This window comes from Lepus europaeus, chromosome 5 (genome assembly GCF_033115175.1).
Source record: "Lepus europaeus isolate LE1 chromosome 5, mLepTim1.pri, whole genome shotgun sequence".
Classification (NCBI taxonomy): Eukaryota; Metazoa; Chordata; class Mammalia; order Lagomorpha; family Leporidae; genus Lepus; species Lepus europaeus.
Genome location: NC_084831.1, coordinates 21738280 through 21762059, shown reverse-complemented (window position 1 = coordinate 21762059; position 23780 = coordinate 21738280). Strand labels below are relative to the sequence as shown.

Sequence of the window (23780 nt, the reverse complement as noted above, 5' to 3'; positions counted from 1 at the left end):
AGTTCTGAAAGCCCCCCCCCCCACCTCCTTCAAGTTCAGGGCCTGCAGGGCAGCTCCAGCTCCCTGGACACACGTGAGGTGCAGCCAGACACTGGGAGAAGGGAGGATGACTTTTTCAAGTTTCTCACCAGGGGCCCAGACCAGGCAGCACATGGCACTGGGGGCTTCTGACAGCCTCCCACCCATCCAGGTGCCACTTAAACATCCACGGGGCTCTAACTAGGTGGTCCTCTGTCCTCCAGCACCTGGGCCAGAGACACCAGGGCTCTGGGGACCCTCAAAAGTAGCCACCCATAACAGTAGTAGCTAGCCACTCTATCTCAGTCCACCCGCCATCACCAGGTGGCACAGAGGGCCACTGGTGGTTGGGGTCTTAGAGGACCTTCCTGCTCCTTCCAGAGCCACTGGGCCCTGGTTAGAACTTGGGTCTGGGGACCCTACCCCATTACCCTCTTCTGGAGGGGCCGGCCCCTGGCACCACTATCCTGTGTCACTCCCCACCGAGACCAAGTGCTGGCGACACGGTGCTGAGGCAGCCCTGTCTGCTCCAAGGGAACAGTGGACTGCTAAGGAGAGAAAGGTGGATCGTTTCTCTCTTATTCTCTCGGCAAAAAGATGTCAAGTTGTGGCTAGACCCCTGCGAGTCCCGCCCCTTGCTGGGACTGGCGACAGGACCTCCAGCCCCAAGGCAGGAGAGTTGAGGCCCCCATCTGGCTCCCCAGATCTTGAGCCAGGCGGACTGTCCTGTCCCATCCCTGCTCCATCCCTTGTCCTGCTCAAGTCCAAGCTTGCAACTCAATCAAGCCACCGCCCCCACCTCGGTCCCCACCCACCCTGAGGTCCCAGGCTGGACTCCAACTGGCAGCTCTGCTCCCGTGGAGAGCCCTTATTTGGGGGCCTGATTCTAGAGCCTCACATCCCACGCCCTGAAGTCTCCATCAGCTTAGAGACCCCGCCCTCCGCCCCGCCCGTCCCCGGAGGCCCCGCCCACCGCCCCGCCCCTCTTCCAGACCCCGCACGGGGCATCCGGGCGGTCGGCTCAGGCGGCCGCGCCCCCAACGCCTGGGCCATCGGACGGGGTGCAGGCGGTGACGCGCTCGCGGGCAGTGGCCTCGCGCCCGCGGCTGAAGCCGGCGGGCTCGGAGCGGCCGCAGGGCGCGCGGCAGAGCTGGCGGAAGCAGCGCTTGAAGTTCTCGTCGAGGAAGGCGTAGAGCACGGGGTTGAGGCTGCTGTTGGCGTAGCCGAGCGCGATGCACAGGTGCAGCGCGGCCACGACGAGCGGGTCGCGCCGGTCGATGTCCACCAGCGTCCAGACGATGACGAAGATGTGGATGGGCGCCCAGCACACCACGAAGGCGCCCACCACCACCAGCACCATGCGCGTGATGCGCCGCAGCCCGCGGTCCTTCTCCTTGGAGCCCGACAGCAGGCGCACGCTGCGCAGGCGCAGCAGCATGAGGCCGTAGCACACGGTGATGACGAGGATGGGCACCACGAAGGCGAAGAGGAACACGCAGATCTTGGTCACCGTGTCCCAGTACCAGCTGGGGCTGGGGAACTGGAGCATGCACACCACCGCCCCGTCTGGACCGAGAAACAAGGGAAGACAGAGAGGGGTGAGGGACACGTGTGCCTGAGGCCCTGCCTGCTCGCGCCCTTCCAGCCTGGGCCAGGAGCTGCCCCCTGCCCCCAGCCTTTGCTCAAGGTGATTCTTCTGTGCTTGGTGAACTCCCATTCATCCTTGAAGACCCCAGCAGGACCTGCTCTCCTTGGGAAGCCTCCTTCCACCTGTCCCCCCCCCCCCCCCCCACTCTACAGCCTCTGGGTCCATGGGTGGCAGGAATGAAATCATTTAGCCCAGCCCACCACATGCCATCCATTGTGATAACTCGAAGCCAACCCCACACCTCACTTCTGAACTAGGTCCAGTGGGGACAGTAGGGCTCAGATGGACAGAGAGGGCCTGAGTTAAGGGCAGGGCTCAGGACTGGCTGATGGCACTGCTGTTAAGTTGGCTTAGGACACACACACCCCTATCACAATGCCTGATGGGAGACCCAGGTACTCTGCTTCCCATCCAGCTTCCTGCTAATGCTAACCCTGGGAGGCAGCAGGTGATTGCCCAAGTACTTGGGTCCTTGCCACTCATGTGGGAGACCGGGACTGAGTTCTGGGTTCCTGACCCACACCTGGCTATTGTGGGCATTTAGGAAGTGAATCAGCCGATAGAAGATCTTCCTGTGCGTGTGTGTGTCTCTGCCTTTCAAATCAAAAGAAATTAAAAATTAAATTAAAAAGCATGACTCAGGCCCTACTAAGTGTATGGTGTGACCTTGGACAAATTACTTAAGCTCTTGGAGCGTTGGCAAAGTGGGACTTTTTTTTTCTTTTTTTAAAGATTTACAGACAGAAAGATCTTCCATCTGCTGGTTCACTCCCCAAATGGCTGCAACAGCCAGAGCTGGGCTGATCCAAACCAGGAGCCAGGAACTTCTTCCAGGTCTGCCACATGGGTGCAGGGGCCCAAGGACTTGGGCCATCTTCTACTGCTTTCCCAGGCCATAGCACAGAGCTGGATCAGAAGTGGAGCAGTTGAGATCAGAACCAGTGCCCATATGGGATGCCGGCACTGCAGGCGGAACCTTAGCCCTCTATACTACAGAGCCGGCCCCGAAGTGGGACTTTTAATAGTACCCACATCTCATCACTGTGAAGATTAAGAGGGATAAGCCATAAAGCACTGAGCATGGTGGGCTTCAAGCTCTGGACACACTCAGGGGAGAGGGCCAGAATCCAGAGGCCAGGGTGAGGGCACCTCCCAGGAGGGCGGCAGATCTCAGTGCAGCATCAGGAAGAAACTTCCCACAGCCAGACCTGCCCTGGATGGCATGAGCTCACTCTTCTGCGGTGGGGGCTGTGGGATTCTGACCCAGGCCTGAACTGCCCAGGGGACTCCCAAGATCTCCCAGAATGCAAGGAGTGGCGGACCCACACCATGGACTTGAAGCCCGAGAATTCTTAGAAGGTGACTGGGGACCCACAGACCAAGTAGCTCTATAGGACCTCAGGCTGGCAGGACTCCCAGGGAGGGCTGAATCCAAGCCCTTCATTGTACAGGTGGAAAAACAGACCCAGAGGGGAAGAGCACTTGCTTAAGGTCATACAGCAAGTGGCCCACTGAGCCAACAAGTGCTGATGGCTCACCCTGGAGGTGTGTGTGTGTGTGCGCGCGCGCACGCACGCAGGTCGAGAAGGCCCATCTGGTCCAGCCCCCAGCAGGGCTGCAGTTAATGACCTGTAAACAGAAGGCTGATGAGCAGCGGGCCTTTCTGCTGAGTCAAAGCCAGTTGCTCAGCAGCTGCATAAGGGCACCAGGGGCTCTGCCCTTGTGAGAGTCAAGGGTGACCAAGAAGCTTCCCATAAGGACTGCTCTCCTCTCCCATGCGCGGCGCCAATCTTCTGCCTGCCTCCACTCAAGGGGCCAAAAGGAACAGCAGACCTGGAAGCAGGAACCTCAGAAGATGGGCCAACGGTCACCAAATATCTGGCTGTGTGGCCCTAAGTAAACTACCTGGCCTCTCTCAGTTTTCTTACAGTCAAATGGAGTTGGAGTCCCTGCCTTGTCTGTCTCGCAGGCTTAATCACTTGATGGCTGCTATTTCTAGGACCTTGGCAATGAGCTAAGCCTTGTGTTTTGCATCTACAACCTTATTTAACCTTCTCCACGCTCCATGATGCCATGATGCAGTGTGGCTCAGAGAGGTCAGTTAGTTCCTCGTGTCTTTGGCACCCTTCTAGACTACGTTTCCCACTTCCTTCCATCACCATGGGGCCATGGGACAGCTATGCCCAGGAGGGGTGGACAGCACCATTCTAAAGTGCTTGGTTGTGCTTTGCCCCCCTCCCCTCTCCACGTTCATCTTGCCAGCCAGACACCAACAGTGGAAGATTCAGAAACTATCAGAGGGAGCTTGGGTCCCTGAAGGACTTGCTCCTCCGATACTGGATTGTGATGCGAATGAGAAATAAAGCAAGCAAGGGTTACGCCCTTGAGCCTGGGGCTCGTTGCAGCAGCTCCCCTACTGTGGTTAACTCTGCCAATCACTGCTTTATACTGAGGAAAAGCACTAGGCTGTCATCCTCTCCAGGCCTTCTCTAGGCCTTGCTTTGATCACCTGGGACGATGACTTTATTAATTTTTTTGGAAGATTTATTTATTCATTTGAAAGGTAGAGTGACAGAGAGGGAGAGATAGATCTCCATCTGCTGGTTCACTCCCCAAATCGCCACAACAGATAGGGCTGGGTCAGTCCAAAGCCAGGAGCCAGGAATTACACCCGGGTCTCCCACATGGTTGGCAGGGGCACAAGCACTTGGGCCATCTTCTGCTGCCTTCCTAAGTGTATTAGCAAGGAGCTGGATCAGAAGTGGAGCAGCCAAGACTCAAACTGGCACCCATAAGGGATGCTGATGTCACAAGCACCGACTTAACCCACTGCAGCACACCCCCAGCCCCTGGGTGAATGGCTTTAAAACTGCAGTGAACGGGAGTTTGGCATGGGGCTGCACATCCTGTGGTCTCCACTGGTCAGTGACAGTAACCCTGCTGGCTATCCATCCATCTCCCTATAGGTCAGTGGCCCACACATTCCTGGCCACCCACCTACATGCACATGGACCAGCTATTCATAATCCCATTCACAAATTCCCATGATCACTGAGCACTCACTCATCCACACAGTAGTCAACCATTCACCATTGGCCAACCATTCCCATTTCCACTGGTTGACTTTCCACTCTGCCACTGACCAGTACCACACTTTCACTGATCCACAATCCATTCATAAATTCCCCATGGCCACTGACCCTCACCCTGGAAAAGTCCCCACAGACCCACAGAGGTCCATGTGCTGCCTCCTGTGGTCAGTGCCTGTGCCACAGTTCCATCACTTACCCCGAGGACGGGTCACAGCCATGACCATGATGGGTACACCAACACCCGAGGCCAACACCCAGATGCAGATATTGATCAGCTTGGCCTTGGCAGGCGTGCGGAAGTCCAGGGCCTTGACGGGGTGGCAGACGGCGATGTAGCGGTCGACGCTCATCATGGTGAGAGTGAAGATACTGGTGAACATATTGTAGTAGTCAATGGCGAGCACAGCCTTGCAGAGCAGTTCCCCGAAGGGCCACGTCTCCATCAGGTACTTGGCGCTCTGGAAAGGCAGTGTGCTGGTGGCCAGAGCATCAGCCAACGCCAGGTTGAAGATGTAGATGTTGGTGGCCGTCTTCATCTTCGTGTACCTTAGAAGGGAGTGCATGTATAATTGATCTTATGTCACAGAATTCAGGGTCATGTGAAACTCAGAGGAAGTGATGTTCAAGGTCACACAGAAGGTCAAGAGCAGAGGGAGCTAGAGCAAGGAACTATCTGATTCAACATCACGCCTTCCCACTACAACAGATGCACCAGGATTTCTCTGGCTGTGAGTGACGTCGACTGAAGGTATTTTAGGAAAAATCCTTATCTTCCGAGAGGCACTAAGCAATATGGTTAAAGACAAAACAGTGATACCTGAACCAGCTTCTCGGGAGGGTTGGGAAAATGTAGTGAGAGGACAGAGCCCTGAGCTCTGAGCCCTGCACAGTAAGCACCCAGGGCAGGATAAATGTTCTTTTCTTCATATGTGAAGAACAAATCTGGGGGCTAGACCCTCTAGCTTCTGCCACGGACTTGGCCTTTGGGGTACATGCAAGCTCAGCCCCAAGGAAGAGACAGTGCCCTGCACACTGGCTGGGATGTCCTCTTGTTAAGGCCCCATCCCTTCCTGGGGCCCTATCCGGGCCTCGCTATCCCCATGCAGCTGGACTCACTTCCTGCAGAAGCCATGCTGCATCCCATCCCCACCCACAGTGACATGGGTAAGGGGAGCAGGCGACAGTGTCACACATCCAGCCCAGGACAGGAGCCAGGTGTCTGCAACCAAGCGCTGCGCCCAACAGTCCCCACACCTCTCCAACCTCTATGCTGTCCACACTGCAGCTGGCTCCTCATCCTGGCCATGCTCTGCAGTGGTACTGTAGCAGGGCCTGGAGGGGATGGCGAACATGGAAGCAGACGATGCAGCAGCAAGACACAGGTGCACTGAGGTGGGATACAGGCTTCCTCCATGCCCCTGGGATGATCTCATAAGCCCAGAAGGTGGTGTGAGCGACTCCCCACACTTCCGGGCAGGAAGAGCCCCAAGAGCTTGAGGGGAAGTGCTTTTATTAAAGTATGGTCCCCGGACTTCTTCAGAATTATGGGAAGAGCCTATGAGAAGCAGACGCCTGGAGCACCCCGCCTTGATCAGCTAAATCTTTGCTTTTAATTTTTAAGTATTTCTTTTCATTTGCTTTGAAGGGCAGAGAGAGACAGAGAGATAGATGGGGAGAGATCTTGCATCTACTGCTTTACTCCCCAGATGCCCACAATAGCCAGGAATGGGCCAGGCTGAGGCCAGGAGCCAGGAACTCTACCCGGATCTCCCACGTAAGTGGCAGACCCATGTAATTGGGCCACCACCCGCAGTCTCTGAAGATGTGCATTAATAGGACGCTGGATAGAAGGCAGAGTGGCCAGGACTCAAAACTCAAATCAGGCACTCGGGTATGTAATGCAGGCCTCCCAAGTGGCAACTTCGCCATTGCACCACTCGCCTGCCCCCTTGCCAAATCGTAATCTCTGGAAGTAGGGCCTGGGAATCTTCATCTTTAACAAGCACCCTCCCCAAGGGATCTTATGAATTCCACAGTTGGGGAATCTCTGTGTAGCCTAAAGCCAGTACTGGGAGGGGTGGGGCGAGAAGGGAAAATACAGCCCAGAGAGCTGGCACAACTCATCCTAGGTCACACAGCAACAGCTACAGAGCTCAGGGGAGAACTTAGACCTTCTGCCATCCGAGGGCCTTTCTCCATTCTGCCCCGAAGGTGGTACCACCTCCACTCCTTCAGAATCCTCTGATCCCAAGCCCTGCTCTGGGGATGGGGATGGGTGGATGCTATGGCACAGCAGGTTAGCCTCTGCTTGAGATGCCTGCATCCCATATCAGAGTGCCTGGCTACTCTGCTTCCATCTAACCCACTAATAATGCATGCCCTGGGAGGCAGCAGATGATGGCCCAAGTACTTGGGCTTCTGCCACCCATGTGGGAGAACTCCATGGAGTTCCTGACTCCTGGCCTTGGCCGGGTCCAGCTCCAGCCATTGTGACAATTTGGGGAGTGAACCAGGAGATGAAAGATCTCTCTCACCTTCCCTCTCTGTCACTTTGCCTTTCAAATAAGTGAACTTTCAAATAAAACAAAACAAAACCTGCCAGCTGGCTTTCCACTCTGCTACTGTATTGTGTTGGCAGAAACAAATTTTGTAAGAAGTGATACTCACAGAGTGTTTTTGCATGATGGAACAAATCCACCCTCTAAGGCGAGGCCTTCATGAAGTGATCGACTTTTTTGTTTGTTTAAAAAAATTGATTCATTCATTGTCCGCCAGGGCCAGCATCTGTCCCACTGCCTCCCGAAATAGCCACCATTTGCTCTGGGGCTGGACGCTGCGGAAGTTCTGCTCGGAGGCAGCAGCAGGGAAGTCTGTCTGCGGTGGCGGTGCGGGATCTGCGGGATCGCAGCTGTGTGGGAGGCGGGCCCAGCCCGCAGCTGACTCGTCTAATTTCTCCGCTCTTACGCAGAACAATTAGAGGCTGTTCTTTGCCTGCTATTTTGATGTGTGAAGGCTCCTTCTATCCCAAGAGGGGGCTGGGGTGCTGGGAAGTGGGTGATGAGGCTGCTGTGGCTGGGCCAGGTGGGCCGGGGAGCCCCCTCCTCTCCCTCTCACCCCCACAGCCAAGCCCTGTCCCGCAGCCTCCTCCCGTCCTCCTTCCTCCGGCCTGGAGACCAATCACGCAGGGCTTTCCTGCTCTCAGCCCAAAGTTCCCTCTGTGCTCCCCGGCAGCCCCCTCTCCCAGAGCCCCTCTAGAGCCTCAGCTCCCGGCTCTTTCCCCTCAGCTGATGAGCCCCGCCCCACGCTGGCCTCTTTGCTGTCCCTTGGCCTGTCAAGCCCACCCCTACCGCAGAGCCTCTGCACCTGCTGCCCCCTGTGCCCGGAAATTCTCAGCTCTCAATTTTACATGGTCTGCTCCTTCGCTTAATTCAGGACTCTATTCAGATGCCACCTCCTCAGAGAGGCCCTCCCTGACCCCTTCTCTGAAGTACCCTCTCCCCGTTACCTCTGTCCAGCCCCTGAAGTGGCTTTATTCCTGTTATGGCACCGGCCCCTACCTGCTCTTAGCTTCTTGCCGTCCATTTGTCTCTTGCCTATGGAAGCTTCCTGAAAGCTAAAGACTGCCCATCGTTCTCTGTTGCATCACTGAGCCCACAGTACAAACAGCAGGCTCCCGACAGACACACGTCACCTGCAGGTCACTTCCAAGGCTCCTTGGCTGTCCCTGGGACCACTGCAACAGCTCCTGACCGCTCCCTGCAGCAGCCCGTCTCCCCAGCTAAGTCAGGATGTGCACTAGATTTGCCCAGGATTCTCTGCTGCTTACCCTGCACCCTCCCAGCTCCCCATGGCCATCAGGAGAAAAACCAAAGTCCCCGGACTGGATCCTACCCAGGTCGCCTCCCTTCCTAGGTGGCCCAGGTCCGGTCACATCTGTAGTTCCCCCAAACACTCTGTCCACCATGTCCTCTCTCCCCAGAGACAGCCACTGGGACAGATTGGAGGAGAGTCTCCCATATCACATCTGTGAATATCACTTCTTATTCATTTCTGCCAACACAATACAGTAGCAGAGTGGAAAGCCAGCTGGCAGGTTTTGTTTTGTTTTGAAGTTTGTTTATTTGAAAGGCAAAGTGACAGAGAAAGAGGGTGAGAGAGGTCTTTCATCTCCTGGTTCACTCCCCAAATTGTCACAATGGCTGGAGCTGGACCTGGCCAAAGCCAGGAGTCAGGAACTCCATGGAGTTCTCCCACATGGGTGGCAGAAGCCCAAGTACTTGGGCCATCATCTGCTGCCTCCCAGGGCATGCATTATTAGTGGGTTAGATGGAAGCAGAGTAGCCAGGCACTCCGATATGGGATGCAGAGGCTTGACCTGCTGTGCCAAAACTCCCATCCCCATATAGCACTTTAGTGAACACAGCTGCACCTCAGCCCACGCTTTCTCTGTCCCGCTCCTGAGAGGCAACCACTTTGAATACATTTAGCTATTCTTTGATAATTATTTCCATCATTATAAAGAATATGCCTTCATGGATATTCTTATCAGTTTTATATAGTATTTGCTGAAGTTAGTATTTGAAGAAATTTCTTTAAAACTTTTATTTATTTGAGGGGGGGAGAGAGAGAGTACTCGTATTCACTGGTTCACTCCCCAAATGCCTATAATGGCTGGGACTGGGGCAGGCTGTAGCCACGAGCCAGGAATGCAACCCAGGTCTCCCACGTGGGTGGCAGGAACTCAATTACTGCAGCCAACACCACGGCCTCTCAAGGTCTACACTGGCAGGAAGCTGGAGTCCAGGGCCTGAGCTGGCAACTGAACCCTGTACTCTAATGTGGGACACACGAATCTTAACCACTCTGCTAGACACCTACCTCGGAAGTTTGCATTTGGTTTAGCCAGACTGCGCAGCAGTAACAATCCCCAAAGCCTCAGTGGCGTAATACATTAAAGAGTTATTTATTTGTCACAAAGTCCATTGTCTCCAGGACAACCAGATTCCATGAAGCAATTCCAGGCTGCTCCACTCCTGTGGCTCTGCCTTCTCAACCTGAGGCCTCCTTGGTCACTTTGGAGAGGGAAGGGGTAGCTGCCAGGTCATCTGAACTTTATGATTTTTTTAAAGATTTATTTATTTAATTTGAAAGGCAGAGTAATAGAGAAAGAGAAAGAAAGATCTTCTATCCACTGGTTCACTCCCCAAATGGCTGCAATGAGCAGGGTTGGTCCGGGCCAAAGCCAGGAGCCTGGAACTCCATCTAGGTCTCTCATTTGGGTGGCAGGGGCCCAAGCACTTGGGCCATCTTCCACTGCTTTCTCAGGAGCATCAGCAGAGAGCTGGATCGGAAGTGGAGCAGTCGGGACTCGAACTGACACTCCAGTATGGCATACTGGCATTGCAAGTGACAGCTTAGCCCACTACACCACGACACCAGCCCCTGAACTTTATTTTTTAAAATTAAAAAAAAAAAGGCTGGCGCCATGGCTCACTAGGCTAATCCTCCACCTGTGGCTCCGGTACTCCGGGTTCTAATCCTGGTTGGGGTGCCGGTTCTGTCCCGGTTGCTCGTCTTCCAGTCCAGCTCTCTGCTGTGGTCTGGGAAGGCAGTGGAGGATGGCCCAAGTCCTTGGGCCCTACACCCGCATGGGAGACCAGGAGAAGCACCTGGCTCCTGGCTTCAGATCATTGCGGTGTGCCAGCCGCAGCGGCCATTGTGGGGTGAACCAATGGAAAAAGGAAGACCTTTCTGTCTCTCTCACTGTTCACTCTGTCTGTCAAAAAAGAAAAAAAAAAATTTTTTTAAATTTATTTGAAAGGCAGAAAGAGAGAGAGAGAAAAAGAAAAATAGAGGGAGGGATTGAGGGAAGGGAGAGAAAGAGAGAGAAATGGGGGGGGGGGTGGAGATCAATCTTTCATCCACTGGTTCATTCCCCAAATGCCTGCAATAGCTAGGAGTAGGCCAGGCTGAAGCCAAGAGCCAGGAATTCCATTCGCTCACCCATGTGAGTGGAAGAAACCCAAGTATTTGAGCCATCACCTGCTGCCTCCCAGGGTACACATTAGCAAGAAGCTGGATAGGAAGTGTAGACAGGACTCAATCCCAGGCAGTGCAATATGGGACCCAGGAAGCTTAACCCAGTGCACCACAAAGCCTTGTCCTCATCTGAACTTTAGACTGGTGGCAAAACATCACTGTCACCTGAAGCCGACTGGCCAGAACAGTCGTGGGGCCCAGTCCAACTGCAAGGGCCAACAGTCCTGTACTCATTGTGGCCAGAGGGAGGGAGAAACAGATGTTAGTGAACCCTATAATGTCCCTCAATTCTTCCCCTCTGCAATCTCCCAAGACGGCTTTATCACAATTTTTATCTACATCAGTATTCAGGGTTGACCTTTATTTTTTTAGAACTTAGAGTCTTGCGACTTTGCAGGTTTTGTCCACTTCTAAACCAGATAGCATGCTCCATGCTACAATTACATTTATTTTTCTAGTACAGATTTTTTGTTTCCCTAGAGTTAATAATTGCCTCTCCCCCCCCCCCCCCCCGGCTTCGTTCTGTTCATATTGCTAATTCTCCCCAAACACACCAACAGACTTGTCAAATGCCTTTTCCATGCCAGTGGTAATCAACTCCCTTTGTTTTCCTAGTGACTCACCTCCTGAACCCTTCCTCCTCCCCTCCCATCTGAGACTCAATGCTACCTAGACCAGCTGTGCACCTCTCCTCCTCCGTGGAAGCACCTGTCTCCCAGCTGCCGCCTCTTCCCCTGTCTTGGTTTATGTACGCATTCTGGGAAGGCACATCTCTAGTCATTCCCTGAGAAAGGGCACACAGGAGCTGCAATTTTTATACCCTTGCTTGTCTGAAGACGTCTTTATTCTAGCCTCGCTTCTGGTTTCTTTGACTATATATGGAATAGTAATTTGGAAATAATTTTCCATCAGAATTTTGAAGGAATGAGAGGGGGGCATCTGGTTCCATGGTGAGGACACCACTTGCGATACCTGCCTCTCACATCAGAGCACCTGGGTTCAAGTCCCAACGCTGCTTCCGATTCTAGCTCCCTGCTAATGCACACCCTGGGCAGCAGCAGATGATGGCTCAAGTATCTGGGTTCCTACCACCCATGTAGGAGATCTGGATTGAGATCTGGACTCCTGGTTTCAACCTGACCCAGCCCCAGCTGTTGCAGTTCTTTGAGGATTAAATCAGTGGATGGGAGCTCTCTCCATTTCTGTGTCTCTTTCAAACAAAATGAAAATAAATATGCATTTAAAATTTTTGAAGGCCCAGGTCCATTATCTTCCAGCTTCCAGTGTTGCCACTGAGGCGCGTGAACCATTTGGATGCGGGATCCGTCCTCTGCCCCAACCCCCGCGATTTCTCTCTCTTTTCCCCTGGAAGTGCGGCATTTCGTGCTGCTGAGCTTCGAGGGCTCCTTCCTCCGGACCGGGCCTCCTCGGCCTGGCCTGGCCTTCAGGGTGAATATTCTCACGCCCTCGAGTGGAGCACTTCCTCCCGCTCCGCTTTCTCTAGGGTCCCTGGCAACGCTGGGTATCGCGACAGACACCAGGCCTCCTGCGCTGATCCTCGGATGGTCTCACACTGTCTTTTTATTACACCCTCTGGGAAGTTTCTTTTTCATTATCCTCAGCCCTCCTCTTGACATTTTTTAATTTTGACTCTCGTGTTTGATTTTCCCACTGCCTTCTCTTCTGATTCCCTTCCGTAGACAGCAGTTACAGCACCTACTGCACGCACGCGGTATCTCCTCGTGACTCTCCGAGGATCATCTTTGCTTTGTGTTTTCTGCTTGTCGATTTGCCTCCAACCTTTTTGTTTGTTTGGCCTCTCTCTTTTATCCTGGAGACCTGGTTCAAATATCGAATGATGCGTGGTTCCGGGTTGCTCTGTGCGTGAAGGCTGCGTGAGGAGCGGGCAGCTGTGTGTGCGGTCGGCGTGGGGACCCCACGGCTGGTGCGCCTCACTGTAGGGCTTCCCCGCAATGACCTGCCTTTCCACAGGGACATCTAACCATGAGTTTCTGTAGGACACTTCTCTGGGGCCCGCCCATGTCCTGCCTGCGCACCAAATTTCTGATGCGCTGGATCCTGGAGAACGGACCTGGGGGCAGTCTCCCGCTTTTCCGTTTGTACCCTGTTCGCGTCTGCCAACCCTGAGTCCACAGTCCCTCCAGGTTATCCTCTTAAGCGATGAAGCCGCTCTGTTGCAGAGGGAGGGGCAGAAACCTGGCTGAGCCAGGGACAAGGGCAGGGGTCTCAGGGCCTGTAGCCCCCTCCACAGACGTTGGTCTGCTGCTCCTGTTCCCAGCCCACTGGTTCACTCCCCAAATGGTCACAATGGCTGAAGCTGGGCTGATCTGAAGCCAGAAGCCTGGAGCTTCCTCCAGGTCTCCCACATGGGTACAGGGGCTCAGGGGTCTGGGCCATCTTCTACTGCTTTCCCAAGCCATAGCAGAGAGCTGGATCGGAAGTGGAGCAGCCAGGACTCAAACCAGCACCCATATGGGATGCCGGCACTGCAGGCGGCACTTTACCTGCTATGCCATCAATACATTAAAAAAAAAAAAAAAGATATACATGTAGCCAACCAGCACATGAAAAGATGCTCAACATGACTAATCACTGGGGAAATGCAAATCAAAACCACAATGAAGGGCTAGCATTGTGGCACAGCAGGTAAAGCTGCCATCTGCAACACCAGCATCCCACACAGGTGCTGGTTTGAGTCCTTGCTGCTCCATTTCCTATCCAGCTCCCTGCTAATGCACCTGGGAAAGCAGCAGCAGATGGCCTGAGTGCTTGGACCCTGTCACCAACGTGGGAGACATGGATGGAGTTCTAGTCTACTGGCTTCAGCCTGGCCCAGCCATGTCTGTTACGGCCATTTGGGGAGTGAACCAGTGGATGGAAAATTCTCTCTCTTTCTCTCTCCCTCCCTCCCTCCCTCCTTTGCTCTATAATTCTGCTTTTTCCTTTTTTCTTTTTTTCTTTTTTTTTTTTTTTTGTACAGGCAGAGTTAGACAGTGAGAGAGAGAGAGACAGAGAGAAAGGTCTTCCTTCCATTGGTTCACCCCCCAAATGACCATTATGGCCAGCACTGCACCAATCTGAAGCCAGGAGCCAGGTGCTTCCTCCCGGTCTCCCATGCGGGTGCAGGGCCCAAGCACTTGGGCCATCCTCCACTGCCTTCCTGGACCACAGCAGAGAGCTGGACTGGAAGAGGGGCAACCGGGACAGAATCCGGTGCCCCAGCAGGGACTAGAACCTGGGGTGCCGACGCCGCAGGCGGAGGATTAGCCAAGTGAGCCACAGCGCCAGCCTGCTTTTCATATAAATAAAACAAATCTTAAAAAAAAAAAGACACTATGTGGGATGCCCACATCTTATGCTGGAGTACCTGGGTTCAAGTCCCAGCTCTGGTACTGCTTCTGATCCAGCTTCCAGCTAATGCACACCTTAGGAGGCAGCAGGTGATGCCCTGCGAACCATGTGGGAGACTCAAACTGAGTTCCTGGTTCCTGGCTTCCTGAATTCCTGGCCCAGCCCTGGCTGCTGTAGGCATTTGGGGAGTGAACCAGGAGATGGAAGATCACTGTCTGCCTTCCTTTCAAACAAATATATTTTTTTAAAATGGGTAAACTGTTTTTTTTAAGACTTTTTTTTGTTTATTTGAAAGGCAGAATTACAGAGAGAGATTGACAGAAAGAAAGAGAGATCTTCCATTCACTGGTTCACTTCCCAAATGGCCGCAACAGCCAGGGCTGGGCCAGGCAGAAGCCACGGGTCCAGAACTTCAACTGTCTCCCACGTGGGTGCAGGGGCCCAAGCACTTGAGCCATCTTCCACTTTATCCCAGACACATTACAGAGAGCTGGATCAGAAGTGGAGCAATCAGAACTCCACCAGCGCCCATATGGGAGGCCCACATTACAGGCAGTGACTTAATCTGCTGTGCCACAATGCAGGTGCAAAAGTGGTACTTCCATGTTGTCCATATTTTACCTACAGGTACTAGATGAGGCTCAGAGTGCTGGGAGAAAGAGTCTGTTCACACAGACACAGAACAGCAAAGTCAAAGGAGAAAAAGCAAATGCTGGTTTGAGGGCGGTCATACATCATCCACAGGATAAAGCAAAAACAAGTTATTAAAAAAAATTACTGGGGGCCGGCGCTGTGGCATAGCGGGTTAACACCCTGGCCTGAAGTGCTGGCATCCCATATGGGCACCGGTTCACATCCCGGCTGCTCCACTTCTGATCCAGCTCTCTGCTATGGCCTGGGAAAGCAGTAGAAGATGGCCCAAGTCCTTGGGCCCCTGCACCCGTGTGGGAGACCCGGAAGAAGCTCCTGGCTCCTGGCTTCGGATCGGCACAGCTCCAGTCGTTGCGGCCAATTGGGGGAGTGAACCATCGGATGGAAGACCTCTTTCTCTCTCTCTCTCTCTCTCTCTCTCTCTCTCTCTGCCTTTCCTCTCTCTGTGTAACTCTTTCTTTCTTTCTTTCTTTTTTTTTTTTTAATTTTTGACAGGCAGAGTGGACAGTAGAGGGAGACAGAGAGAAAGGTCTTCCTTTGCTGTTGGTTCACCCTCCAATGGCCGCCGTGGTAGGCGCGCTGTGGCCGGCGCACCGCGCTGTTCCGATGGCAGGAGCCAAGTGCTTCTCCTGGTCTCCCATGGGGTGCAGGGCCCAAGGACTTGGGCCATCCTCCACTGCACTCCCTGGCCACAGCAGAGAGCTGGCCTGGAAGAGGGGCAACCGGGACAGGATCGGTGCCCCGACCGGGACTAGAACCCGGTGTGCCGGTGCCACAAGGCGGAGGATTAGCCTGTTGAGCCACAGCGCCGGCCCTGACTTTCAAATAAACAAATAAATCTTAAAAAAAAAAAAAAACCTGCTAAAAAGAATTACTGGTTCCAGTCCTATCACAGCAGCAGTTAGGGCTTCAACTTGTGAATTTCTAGGGACACACGAGGTAATCCAGAGTTGTCTCTGTGTTTATTTTCTAAGCTCAAGAGGATCCTTGAAACCACTCAGCTCTTGGCTCCCCAACACACAGAGCTGAATGACCTTGAACAAATCTCCCCACCCTTCCGAGCCCGTTTCCTGGGTAATTTCTGTGTAATGATGCTTCAGGAGCCAACACACGTGACAGCACCTGGCCGATGGGCCGGCATGGGGATAGGAACTGTTTATTCCTCTTGTTCTGCCTTTTGCTCTTCAGGTCTAATCATCACCCACTGGCCCCTAGCCAGGGGCTGAGGATGGGAATGCCCTGGCTGAACCACCATTGATCCTGAGATGTTTCGGGGAACCCCTGGGCCTGTTCCCTGCAGCTGAGTCCCCAGCAGCTCATCTTGAATCCTGCAGCCGCTGGGGAACTCGCTCCCAGCCAGGCTTCCCATGCCAGGCTCCCAGCCAGGCTTCCTTCCCGAAGCATCCATCAGCGGGGGTGGGGGAGCAAGTTCATCTGGATCCCTAAACCCAGTCCCTCTTCTGTAAACAAGCCCCACTGTGGCAGGCTCATGGCCACCTCCGATTTCCTTTTGATTTGCTGGAGACTGGCTGTGCTCTGATGGAAGGGCCTGGTCCCACTGGGCCTGCACAGCAGGGGCCACATGTACTCCACACATGTTCCTGGGCCTCTGAAAAGCCTGGTTTCTCCTTGAATACTTTAGTGCCACCGACTAGACAGCTCTTCCCAGGCAAACGCAGAGCACTTGGCCAGCGTGGCCCATGATGTCTTGACGCTGGGGCCATTCCATCCTGGGCACCAGCATCAGTGGGCTGGGCCTGACAGCCTGGGGGCGTTGTTTGTTTACTTGAAACAGTGTTCCCTGAGGGTCAGACCTGAGCCTGCAGCGATTTCATTTGCCTTCACTGCCGCCTGGGCAGTTCACGCTGTCCTCACGGCGCAGCTGGGCGAGGCTTCGTGGCTCTTCCAGAGACAGGCAGCCAGGAAGTGAGCACAGCAAGGCCCAAGCCCAGATCAACTGCCTGGGTCTGTGCTTGCTAATCACCTTCCCCAGCCCCCTTGACATCTCCACTCGTTTTCAACCCACTAAGGGGTGGGATGGCACGGGGAAGGGACCCAGAGGGAAGCCAGGTCAGAGTGGAGTGGGTTTCTCCACAAGGGGCCTGCTCCATAGCATTCAACTATTTTTCACACATCCCAGACCCTGCTGGGGTCTTAGGGAGAGCAGACTTAAAACCTCAGGACAGGGGCTGGCACTGTGATGTAGTGGGGAGAGCTGCTGCATGCAGTGCCGGCATCCCATGTGGGCACTGGTGCATGTCCTAGCTGCTCCACTTCCAATCCAGCTCCCTGCTAATGGCCTGGGAAAGCAGCAGAGGATAGCCCGAGTGTTTCAGCCCCTGCTCCCCACATGGGATACTTGGTTGGGGAGTGAACCAGTGGATGAAGACCTCTCTCTGTCAATCTCTTTTTTTTTCCTTAAGATTTTATTTATTTATTTGAGAAGTAGAATTACAGACAGAGAAAGGGAAAGACAGAGAGAAAGGTCTTCCACCTGCTGGTTCACTCCCAAAATGGCTGTAATGGCCAAAGCCAGGAGCCAGGAGCTTCTTCTGGGTCTCCCATGTGGGTACAGGGGCCCAAGCACTTGGGCCATCTTCTACTGCTTTCCCAGACCATAGCAGAGAGCTGGATCAAAGTGGGGCAGCCAGGACTCAAACTGGCACCAATATGGGATGTTGGCACAGCAGACTGGGGCTTTAACCTGCTGTGCCACAGCACCAGCCCCAAATAAACCTTAAAAATGCATACATACATACATACCTCAGCACAAAGTAACAGAATGACAGGGTGCAGTGGGGCAAGGGGGAGAAGCCAGCTCAGAGCACGAAAGGGAGGTGACCATGCTGATGGACAGCAAGTGCAGCCACGCCTTTCCAGATGTGATTTTTGTATCCTTGACTCCTGTGCTTTGCTCTTTCACAGATGATAAATATTCATTGGACCCTGCGGCAGTCTGAACAGGGTTAAACTCCCCAACTCATGCTGACAGATGAACCCTGAAGTCTCAGGTTAAATTACAGGATTAACTGGATTAAGGAAACTGGATTAAGGGTAGGGACAATGCACTGTGATATGTAAAGGTGGGGCCTGTGGGAAGTGACTGGATTGGATCAAGTTGCTGGGGCGGAGCCCCCATGATGGATTCAAGAAGGCTTTACTGAGACAAGGACGTGGGACATGAGCGGGCTCCCTGTCTCAACACTGGATCCTCCTTCCAAACACACTCCATCATCCAGCACCTTCCTCAGTCGCCAGACCAACGGGGCCACCTGATCTGGCACTGTGAGCCCCCTTAAACCCTGAGCCAGAATACCCTTCTTCCTTCCTAAGTAGCTTTTTTTAAAAAAGATTTATTTATTTATTTGAAAGGCAGAGTTACAGAGAGGCAGAAGCAGAAGCAGAGAGAGAGAGAGAGGTTTTCCATCTACTGATTCACTCCCCAAATGGCTGCAATGGCCAGAGCTGGGCTGATCCCCAGGCAGGAGCCAGGAGCTTCTTCTGGGTTTCCCACGTGGGTGCAGGGGCCTAAGGACTTGGGCCTTCTTCTACTGCTTTCCCAGGCCATAGCAGAGAGCTAGATTGGAAGTAGAGCACCTAGGACTCGAACCGGCGTCCATATGGGATGCCAGTACTGCCTGAGGCTTTACCTGCTATGCCACAGCACCGGCACCCCCTAAGTAGCTCTTGTCAGGTGTTTAGTTGCAGTCACGAACAGATGCTTAACACAGATGCTTACTATGTGCCAGACACCGAGATAAGCATTTTGTATCACAGCACCCCTACGCAGGAGATGGCATTTATTATCCCCAATTTGCAGACAGCAAACTTCTGTTAGCCCCGATAGACAGGGAGGAACTGGCTCAAGACTGCAGTCACGAAGAGGCTGACCAGAGACAAACCCAGGGCCTGCATCTTGACTTTGGTTTTTGCTTCTCTCCTCTGGCCTCTGTGTGCCCCTCACATACTCTCCTTGACAACTGAGCTCCCCCAGGGCCAGGCAGTGTGGCCTTGGTCATCACTATGAGCATTTGACCCCCAAGAATGCCTGGCACACAGCAGGTGCTCAAAACAGATGTGGGATGAATCCACGTTAACATGTCTGTCAGCCACACTAGATGGGGATGTCCTTCAGACAGGAGCCGTGTCCATGCGGCATCCCAGCACTGAGCACCAGGCCAGGCGCCCCAGAGTGGCTGCTGGCGGAGCCCTGGAGAAGGCCTCCAGGGGCCCCGTCCCTGGGCTGTAACGCTCTGCATGCCCGAGAGCGCCAGTGCCAATCTCCTCCTCCTTCCCTCCCACCCTCCTTTCCTCTCCCATCTTCAACCTGGATCAGCTCAGGTCCCCCGGAAGGGCACCTGGGCCTGACCCTGATTGCCCGGACTCTGAAGTGACTGTGCTGCCAGCAGCAAGAGGAAACATTTGCTCAGATCACTTATCCAAGGGAGCACCTTCGTTTTTGTTTTGTTTTTTTACAGGCAGAGTGGACAGTGAGAGAGAGAGACAGGGAGAAAGGTCTTCTTTTGCCGTTGGTTCACCCTCCAATGGCCGCCGTGGCTGGCGCGCTGCAACCGGCGCACCGCGCTGATCCGAAGGCAGGAGCCAGGTGCTTCTCCTGGTCTCCCATGCGGGTGCAGGGGCCAAGCACTTGGGCCATCCTCCACTGCACTCCCGGGCCATAGCAGAGAGCTGGCCTGGAAGAGGGGCAACTGGGACAGAATCCGGCTCCCTGCTAGGCAGGGGATTAGCCTATTGAGCCATGTTGCAGTTGCCGGCCGCGCCTTTGTTTTTAACTGAACTGAGGGCTGTTTTTTTTTTTTTTTTTTCCCACTTATGCACAATAGCCCATGGGGTCAAAGTAAGGGCCAGAGACCTAAACCAAGGCCAGTAGCACTAGTAGCAGTCCTCGAGTCTGCCTCATTGGCCTTGTAGTATCTCAGAACCAAGCCCATCCTAGATCCAAACCTGTCTGGTCCCAACCAAACCCAGTGTGGGTCGCTGGAGCGTTTAGGACTGAGTTTGTCCCCAGCTGCTTTCTGCTCACTATAGAATTCTCAAATAATGTAAAACCATTTAATAAAAAATTTTAAAAACCAGTATTAGTGACAGATCTTCATGGAAACCTGCCTTGTTTTACATAAGGGCACTTCAAAAAAAGTTTATGGAAAAATAGAACTAAAAGATAAGGGATCTGGGCTGGCACTATGGCGCAGCGAGTAAAGCCACCGCCTGTAGTGCCAGCATCCATATAGGCATCGGTTCTAGTTTCGGCTGCTCCACTTCTGATCCAGCTCTCTGCTATGGCCTGGGTAAGCAGTAGAAGATGGCCCAAGTGTTTGGGTCTCTGCACCCGCGTGGGAGACCTGGAAGAAGCCCCTGGCTCTGGCTTTGGATCAGCCCAGCTCCAGCCATTGTGGCCATTTGGGGAGTCAACCAGGGGATGGAAGACCTCTCTCTTTGCCTCTGCCTCTGTGCCTCTCTTTCAAATAAATAAATAAATCTTAAAAAAAAAAAAAAAAAGATAAGGCGTCAGCATTGTAGCACAGTGAGTTCGACTGCCGCTCATGATGCCAGCATTTCACACCAGAGTGCGGGTTTGAGGGCCAGAGAGTATTTTAGGACTTGCAGACCACATAAGTGCTCTCTCTCTCTTTTTCAAGATTTAGCTATTTATTTGAAAGGCAGAGCAATAAAGAGAGGATTAGACCTTCCATCCGCTGATTTCTTCCCCAAATGCCCACAACAGCCACAGACAGGCCATCGGTTCGTTCAATCCTCAAATGGCTGCAACGGTCTGGACCAGGTCAAAGCTGCCAACTGCAACACCACCAGCTGCGACACTGCAGCCTGCAACACAGGCATCCTATATGTGCGCTGGTTCGAGTCCTGGCTGCTCCACTTCCAATCCAGCTCCCTACTAATGCACCTGGGAAAGCAATGGCCCAAGTTCTTCAATCTCTGTCACTCACATGGGAAATGCCCCTATGGAGTCCCAGACTCCTGCCTTCGACCTGGCCCAGTCTTGGTCATTGTGGCCATGTGGGGAGTGAACCAGCAGATGGAAGATACCCCCCCCCACTGTGTGTGTATGTGTGTGTCCCTTGCTCTCTGTTGCTCTTTTAAATAAATGAATAAATCTTAAAGAAAAAAAATGACCCCACCCTCCTAGGGTAACGGAGGGCCTGAGACGCTCCAGGTAAATCTGCAGGCACACAGGGTGTGCAGGCCCTGGCCTCCTCCCATCTCTCCAGGAAGGAAGTGAGGAGGACTGACAACCTAAATCCATGAATGTGGACATACACCCCAGGCAGCAGGGCAGCCGCTGTGGACAGGCGTCCAGTGTCTGCTTCCTGGCCGCTGCCTCCACGCACAGCCACGTGCAGTCCTCAGTGTTCCTGACCTCACTGGCATTGGTGCTGGTGGACATCAGCTCAAGAGATCCCCTGTCACACAGAGCCTCAGGCAGAGTTTGGCTGATCACCACCACCCACCTGGCCTCCCCAGCTCACAACTTGATTCATCGCCTTCTCCTAAACCTCCCCAAACCCACCTGTTCCAGTGTCTCCACATCGTAGGCCAGTGACCTGAAGATACTTCCTTCAGTGTGGTGGCTTGAAGGGTACCCCTTTAAAAGACATGTCCAGGGGCTGGTGATGTGGCATAGCGGGTAAAGCCACCGCCTGCAATGCAAGCATCCCATATGGACACCGGTTCAAGTCCCAGCTGCTCCACTTCCAATCCAGCTCTCTGCTATAGCCTGGGAAAGCAGTAGAAGATGGCCCAGGTCCTTGGGCTCCTGCACCCACATGGGAAGACCTGGAGGAAGCTCCTGGCTTTGGATCGATACAGCTCTGGCCATTGCAGCCAATTGGGGAGTGAACCAACGGATGAAAGACCTCTCTTTCTCTGCCTCTCCTTCTCTCTCTGTGTAACTCTTTCAAATAAACAAATAATTAATAATTAATAAAATAAAATTATTAAAAAATAATTTAAAAAATACATGTCCAAGGGGTTGGGGCTGGAGCATAGTGCATAATGCCACTGCTTACAGTGCCGGCATCCCATATGGGTACCAGTTCGAGTCCCGGCTGCTCCACTTCCAATCCAGCTTCCTGTTAATGTGCCTGGGAAAGCAACAGAAGATAGTCCAAGTCATTGGACCCCTGCACCCACATGGGAGACCTGGAAGAAGCTCCTAGATTCAACCAGCTCTGGCCATTGCAGGCATTTGGGAAGTGAACCAAGATTCTCTCTCTCTCTCTGCCTCTCTGTAACTCTGCCCTTCAAATAAATAAGTAAATCTTTAAAAAATAATTAAATAAAAGGCCATGTCCATGTCCCAACCTCTAGTACCTGTGAATGCAGCCTTATTTTATGGCAGAGTAATTTGTTTTTTAATTAGACTTGTTTCTAACTGACATGATTAAAGTTGTAGGAGAGGCCTTCCCAAGTTCTGAAGAAGAAGAGGGGAGGATCCTGTCCTGGGATTGAAATGCGGTTATTAGCTGCTTGTCTGGGAATGTTCCAACTGTAGTCCCTATCTGCTTATATGTAACCATGTCAGGTTCTGCTCGTTAGTACAGAGCAATGATTTCGGTGCGGCTCAGTGTGTGCGTGGAAAAGGTCATCATCAGTAATCATGCACACATGTGCAGTACTGCATCCATCCCTATGGCCGCCATGTAACGTTACAATTCCAACCAAGTGTATACATGTAGCCATATAAGGGAGAGGCCAAAACCACATATAAGGAAATACCCCTCTTTGTTCTGGGCTCAGGCAGTTGGATAAGAAATTCCACCTTGGGGCCGACGCTGTGGCGCAGTAGGTTAATCCTCTGCCTGTGGCACCGTCATCCCATGGGGCGCCGGTTCTAGTCCCGGCTGCTCCACTTCTGATCCAGCTCTCTGCTATGGCCTTTTAATGCAAAAGATGGCCCAAGCACTTGGGCCCCTGTACCCGCATGGGAGACCTGGAAAAGTTCCTGGCTCCTGGATTTATATTAGCCCAGCTCCGGCCGTTGCAGCCATTTGGAGAGTGAACCAGTGGATGGAAGACCTCTCTCTCTGTCTCTCCCTCTCACTGTCTGTGACTTTACCTCTCAAATAAATAAAACCTTTTAAAAAATAAATTCTACCTGGCCTTACACTGGCATAAATAATAAAACACTATCTCCTGGTAAAAGGCCTTGGAGTCTTGCCTTTGTACACAAATCCTGCTACAATTTGGGAAATAGTCCTTTGTAGACACAATGAAATGAGGTTGTCCTGGGTTATCTGGATAGGCCCTAACTCCAATCATAAGGGTCCCTGTAAGAGGCCTACAGGGACAAGGCCAAGGAAGACAGATGCAGAGACTGGAGGGGGGGAGGTCCTGGAGGGACACAGTCACAAGCTAAGCAACACGCATCGCCCCCAGAAACTGGAAGAAGCAAGGGCAGACTCTCTCCAAGAGCCTTCAGAGGCAGCACAGCCCTCTTGGCGCCTTCTGAACTTCTGGCCTCCAGAATTGTGAGGGTATAGATTTCTGTGTGTGTGTGTCTGTCTGTATATATATATATATATATATATATACACTATATAGACACATATCTATCAGTGTATATATACATACATATATGCATATGTGTGTATATATACACATATATATGTGTATATGTGTATATGTGTATATGTGTGTATGTGCAGGGGAAGTGCGCGCCAGGCCAAAGGCAGGAGTCTGGAACTCCATCCAGCTCTCCTATGTGGGTGGCAGGGACCCAAACACTGGAGCCATCATGTGCTGCATCACAGGATGCGCATTGGTGGGGGGCTGGCCTGGAGGTGGAGTAGCTAGGACTCAAGCTAGGCACGCCAACACAGGATGTGGACGTGCCAAGAGGCAACCCAGCCACTGTGCCAAATGCTCATCCCCCTAACAACAAAGGGCAAGGTGGCTGGTGAGAGTGCTCCCGAGCACTG

At 53.0% G+C, this 23780-nt stretch overlaps 1 protein-coding gene across 1 annotated transcript in view; it reads right to left on the bottom strand.

The window, feature by feature from the left end:
* Window positions 1-1039: 1039 nt before the first annotated feature.
* The window catches only part of OPRD1 (opioid receptor delta 1), a 38084-nt gene continuing 15343 nt past the window's right edge, over window positions 1040-23780 (bottom strand). Inside the window, exons 2-3 of the mRNA XM_062193205.1 lie at window positions 4955-5304; window positions 1040-1584 (exon numbers count right to left, since the gene is read on the bottom strand). Of these exons, the coding sequence (XP_062049189.1) occupies window positions 1040-1584; window positions 4955-5304 (895 nt within the window). The remainder of the gene's footprint in view (window positions 1585-4954; window positions 5305-23780) is intronic.